The sequence below is a fragment of the Elephantulus edwardii genome, unplaced genomic scaffold, assembly GCF_000299155.1.
Source record: "Elephantulus edwardii isolate Elephantulus edwardi_28Jun2011 unplaced genomic scaffold, EleEdw1.0 scaffold00013, whole genome shotgun sequence".
NCBI classification, from domain to species: Eukaryota; Metazoa; Chordata; class Mammalia; order Macroscelidea; family Macroscelididae; genus Elephantulus; species Elephantulus edwardii.
In genome coordinates, this window is record NW_006399763.1 from 94,680 (window position 1) to 100,816 (window position 6,137).

Here is a 6,137-nt window from a genome sequence, read left to right on the forward strand (position 1 = left end):
TGAATATCTTATAGCTAACTTTGTAAGGAAAGGTTATTACTATAACCAGGATTATTTTTTATAAAAGGAGATTTTATTTGTTTTTGTGCAGAAAGTTTCTAGGCAGTGATTAGAATATTAATATTTGAAGAGTGTTGGGAAAGAGGAAAAGGGAGGGTAGAAGAAAATGTGCAACAAGGAAAAAGAATTAAAAAAATATTGATACTCAAAGGATAAATCGTAAGCATTTCATGTAGATAATTCATTTCATGAATAATTCAGCTAAGACTGTGTGTTTTGTTGATTTTGGGTTTTTTAGACCTCAGACATATGTGGATCATATGGATGCATCTTATTCACTTTCTGCCTTGCCATTTAGTCAGATGAGTGAGCTTCTGACTAGAGCTGAGGAAAGGGTGTTAGTCAGACCACACGAACCACCTCCACCTCCACCAATGCATGGAGCAGGAGATGCAAAACCCATACCTACTTGTATCAGGTAAGTGAAGATAGGCATGGGACTTTTTTCTCATACGTCAGCAGTGTTTTCCTTACCTCCCTCCTCCTCCACCCCACATCAAAGGACCAGATTGTAAATATTTTAGGATTTGTGGGTAATGCTGTTTTTATCATAGCTGCTTAATTCAACTGTTAAGTGAAAGCAGCCATAAACTATATATAAAAAAGTGAACCTGGCAGTATTTCAGAAACACTTGACAGAAACAGGGAGTGAGTCAGGTCTGGCCTATACACCATAATTTGCCAGCCTTGGTAGGAGCTGGCACCTTTTCTAAAAAAATTCAGCTTAATAAGTATTTACTTTAATGCTTCAAATGGGCTTCATTTTGTTAAAACTTTGTTATCAGGGACACTATGAGCAATACAATAATAAATTTACAGAGAATCTTTTGGCGTATTGTGAAAAGGATGACCTTAAAGAGCCAGGAGAACGAACAACGTGATTCACTGTTATTGTGATGGTAGGGGAAGTACTAGGAATTTGAGATAGAATAGATGTAGTCCTGATAACTTTTTGGTAAATGCATATTAGCTGTAATTTTGTCAGGAATTATGGAAATTGATTTTATAATACACAAATATTAGAAGAGATCATCTTTAGAATCTTTAGTTTAAAAACGAACCTTCTGTCACTGTTTCATTAGGTATACCTCCTTCAATCAAGAAAGGAAAGAGAACATAAATGTCTTTAATGTGGTTTGTAACTTGTTATTGATTCAAACTGAAGTGACAGGAAGTAGTTTTAATAGTTTCAATATTAATATAGCATTGAATTGGCCACAAATATTGCTACAGATACTATAATGTGATAAATATTGAGTCATTACAGAAACTCCTATTGCAATATATTGAGCATTTACCACATTATGCATAATTGCTTGAGCCATGTGTGACAGTTAGATGAGAAAATGAGAACAATTATTTTATTACAGACTAAAGCACCACCTATTATTAATATTCTTGCTGATGTACTTTTAGGTCTAATTTCTTTTTAAATACTGCTGAAGAATTTATTATTTCTGTACAAGCATGTTTATGCATCTACTTTGATATAATTGTTGATAGTAATTTATATTTGTGTGATTAGATTTTTCTCTTTTTATTTTAATAACTTGCTAAGACTTCCTTGTCATTTCAGTTCTGCTACAGGTTTAGTAGAAAATCGTCCTCAGTCACCAGCTACAGGCAGAACACCTGTGTTTGTGAGCCCCACCCCGCCACCTCCTCCACCACCTCTTCCATCTGCCTTGTCAACTTCTTCATTAAGAGCTTCAATGACTTCAACTCCTCCCCCACCAGTACCTCCCCCACCCCCACCTCCAAGCACTGCTTTGCAAGCTCCAGCAGTGCCACCACCTCCAGCTCCTCTTCAGATCGCCCCTGGAGTTCTTCACCCAGCTCCTCCTCCAATTGCACCTCCTTTAGTCCAGCCCTCTCCGCCAGTAGCTAGAGCTGCCCCAGTGTGTGAGACTGTACCAGTTCATCCACTCCCACAAGGTGAAGTTCAGGGGCTGCCTCCACCCCCACCACCTCCTCCTCTGCCTCCTCCTGGCATCCGACCATCGTCACCTGTCACAGTTGCAGCTCTTGCTCATCCTCCTTCTGGGCTACATCCAACTCCATCTACTGCTCCAGGTCCCCATGTTCCATTAATGCCTCCATCTCCTCCATCACAAGTTATACCTGCTTCTGAGCCAAAGCGTCATCCATCAACCCTACCTGTCATCAGCGATGCCAGGAGTGTACTTCTGGAAGCAATACGGAAAGGTAATTTCTCGTCTATTAATAGTGTTGCTGTAGTAGTGTTAGACATTTTCTTAATGTTTGAGATAGTATTGCATTGTTCATCTGTAAAATTTTATATAATCTTTTTGCAAAATTGGACCTTTTGAAGCAAAGCAAGACTATGTCTACCTTTTGTAATCATCTTTGGGAAAATATATTACATTTCATCATTTTCTTTTCATACTTACTAGGAATTCTTAAAAGGTTAATTGTGTGATGAGAAATTTAAAATATCAGACTTAAATGTTACAGAGTATTTCATTAAAATCCTTTATATTGTGTCTGATAGATATATTAATGCACTTAAAATTATATTTTTTAAAATATTAAGACTATATTAATGGGCCAGTGATACTGTTGCTCTGCCAGATGTCCTTTAAAGGGTTAAAATTCCTCCTTTATTAACAAAGAGAAGATTTCCTGTATTCATTCATTAACTCCCTGAGCATTTCTTAAGAAACTACCATGTGCCAGGAACTAAGAATATAGAATGAATAATAGTTTCTTTCCCTGAAAATTTTATCAAGCTAATATCCTAGATGATAAATGAAAGAGATTTAATGCTTCTCTCTCTCTCTCTGTGTATGTGTGTGTATATATATATATATATATATATATATGTATATATGTATATATATTTCCTTAAAATTCTTCCTAATAGATCTTGCTTTATAGTTTACTTTTAGTATTTCTTATGTGTGCAGGCAGTCACTAGGTTACAAGGTTATTGACAACTATTTACTTTTTGAAGTTCTATCATTTTCCTCACTTCAGAATAATTGAACCAAACCCTTCGTCACTCACTGCTCAAGCAACTTTTAAATCACTAAAAAACCCGTCAAACCTTTTCTTGCCGTAAAGTAAGACTGCAGGAACTCATGTTGTGTCTGAGGCATTTGCTACTAAGCAAATGGTTGACTATGGAAGAAAGATGAAGGCAGTCTGCCTTCATAAAGATCCTCAGCCTTGGCGCCTTGGTGGATTCTTTGTAAGTTTATTCTCCTCACTGTATTGGAGTTAGTTCTGATTCATAGTGACCCTCCATCAGCTATTGAAGGCTGTAAACCTTTATAAAAGGTCACTCACTCCTTCTCTTTCTTCCTCAGAACACCTGGTAGATTCAAACCATAAACCTTACAGTAGTACACTGCCAGAGTCCCTACTCTGTCCTTGTAAGTCACCATGAGTTAGTGTTGACTCAAAATAAAGCTGAAAAAATAACCTACATGTACATTGTCCATCTTACCTACAAATTCCCAAAGAATGGATTTTCTTTGTAACCGGAACTGCTGGTATTTGATTTTATTCCAGAAAATTAATAAAATTAGTTTCTAATAATTAAAATACTTAATGGTTTGGATTTACTCCCTCAGGTATTCAGCTACGCAAAGTAGAAGAACAGCGTGAACAGGAAGCTAAACATGAACGCATTGAAAATGATGTTGCCACCATCCTGTCTCGCCGTATTGCTGTGGAATATAGTGATTCAGAAGATGATTCAGAATTTGATGAAGTAGATTGGTTGGAGTAAGAAAAAATGCATTGATAAATACTACAAAACTGAATGCAAATGTCCTTTGTGGTGCTTGTTCTTTGAAAATGTCTGGTCACTCTATAGTGTTTTGCTTTCTTTTCCTTATAATAAATAACCTTTTCCTCCATCATTTTTTTTATTTCTAAGAAAAATACTAGCATACATTTCAAACTAAATGTTTTATAGTGGCTTTATCTTATTTTTTTTCCCAGAAAAGACATAATTTGATCAAATAAACCACTAAGTATTAAGCATGGACAGCTGTTATTAGAGTAGCAAATTCAGTTTTTTTATATATATTGTGCACTTTGTGAATTTTAATTTCAAGAAAGTGACTGAGATTGAATCCTGAGGGCAGCTGTATCTGTTAATGAGCCTTATTACATTTCTGTATGTTTTACAAGAAGAAACACTGCCTCATTTCATGAGTACACTCAGAAAGTACATTTAGCTAGTAGTGTTGAATTCTCTTAAAGGAATGCTTGAATTTTTGTTTAATTATCGTTTTATTGTTTTTTTAAATACTTGCCTTATTTGAATGTTTAGCAGTCCCCTCTTCCCAGTTATATATTGTGTGGTACGATTTTGCTTGCCTCTAAGAGTTTAAAAAAATTTTCCATGTGAAATCCTCTGACTTAAACATACATGTAACTTACATAACTGTTAAGAATAACAGTCTGATTTAATAAATGGTTCATTTTAAAGGTTCATGGGTGTTTCTCTTTCAACAAAACTTTCAGATAGCTTCTTAAATACTGTAAAGTAAGCTCTAACTACATATAAATTAAAACTTTAAAAATGTAAGCTGTATATTCACCTCTTAATACAGATTCATATGTAAGGTAGCTTTACTACCATTCCCCTCCCCCCAAAGTCTCTCAAATATATATATATAATCTCAGCTCCTTCTGATCTTAAATTATGATTTCAGCTTGCTAATTTCAACATCCTTCAGTGTAACTACAGTTTTCTTGTAGTTATATTTTATAGTAATAGGTTGAGTGTTCATGTTTCTAGAGTCCAGATAAGAGGAAAGAAAACACCATTTATAACTGATTATTTAGTTTGAAACGAACAAAATGAGTTTTTGATACCTTGCTTGTTGGTCCTTCTCTTTGTATACTCCTTTTATAACGCAGATAACAGCTGTTCCCATGAAGAAATGGGTCTTATCCTGGATCCTTGAATCTGGGAGGAGCCCTAAGTGGCACAGTGGGTTAAGGTTTGGGCTGGCTAATCAGAAGGTCGATGGCTCCAGTCTTCCATCTCCTCTGCCAGAGGACGTTGAGACATTCTGCTGCTATCAAGACTTGGAGCCCCGGAATACTGCTAGGGGCATTTTACTCTGTCCTGTAACATCTATGAGTCAGATTCTGCCTCAGAATACAGATAGATGGTCCCTGTGAGTCAAATTCTCAATGGAAGTGATTTGATTTTAATTTGAATCTAGGTGTCACTCAGATTTGTTTTGGCCAGTAGCATATGGCAGAGGGCCATTGTACTAATTCTAAGCCTAGGATTCAAGCAACCTGGCAAACTTTAGCTTATTCATCTTCTGGAGTTGCCTATGCCATGAGCCTGCTAGAAGTTCAGAAACAACATGGGGCAGAACCGAGTGAGGTCATCACTGATGAGCCTCAAACTCAAAGCCATCCAGTTAACTCTAACTCATAGCAGCCCTCCCTCGGGTATCTGAGGCTATAAATCTTAACAGGAGGAGACGGCCTGTGTTTCTCCCATTTTGCTGCTGATGAATTCTGACCCACAAAGACAACATGCCAAGAACCACATGACCATAACTCAACCTAGTTCAGATAAACTGTTCACATGCCTTATCTAAGGTTATTCTTTTCAAATATATTTTTACTCTTAGCCTAAATTTAATGTAGATTATTACAGAAATCATTGTTCTGACAATAAACAGCTAACACATGGCATCCCTTAATAATTTGGGGATTATTTAGACAGATACTTGATGACCTATTGTCTGTAGTGTGTTGGCTTACTAAACAAAATGCTGTACATCTCTGGCAATTTGAATCTACAAGCAGCTCTGAGGGAGAAAGATGTACAGACTCCCCTATTAGAATTTATAGCCTCAGAAACCCCAAGGGAGGGTAACTAGGGGTCAGAATCAACCTGATGGCAGTGACCTTTCTGATAGTCTTTGGGGCATGAATACAAATGGTGAGCAAGTTCAATTGTCTCTGTTTAGTTTGGACATAAAAGACATTTCCAGATGTTGTTTTGGGTCATGTTAACAAGACATTAGCTAGCTATCTTAACCCCATCTTTTTTCCCAAAGCTACTTTCCTATATT

The 6,137-nt window shown here is 36.5% G+C and overlaps 1 protein-coding gene across 1 annotated transcript in view; it reads left to right on the forward strand.

Annotated features, from left to right (window-relative positions):
* Window positions 1-4,525, forward strand: part of WASF1 (WAS protein family, member 1) — a 24,325-nt gene extending 19,800 nt beyond the window's left edge. Inside the window, exons 6-8 of the mRNA XM_006881157.1 lie at window positions 299-478; window positions 1,637-2,265; window positions 3,657-4,525. Coding sequence (XP_006881219.1) covers window positions 299-478; window positions 1,637-2,265; window positions 3,657-3,814 — 967 coding nt within the window. The 3' untranslated portion in view covers window positions 3,815-4,525. The remainder of the gene's footprint in view (window positions 1-298; window positions 479-1,636; window positions 2,266-3,656) is intronic.
* The last annotated feature ends 1,612 nt before the right edge of the window (window positions 4,526-6,137 follow it).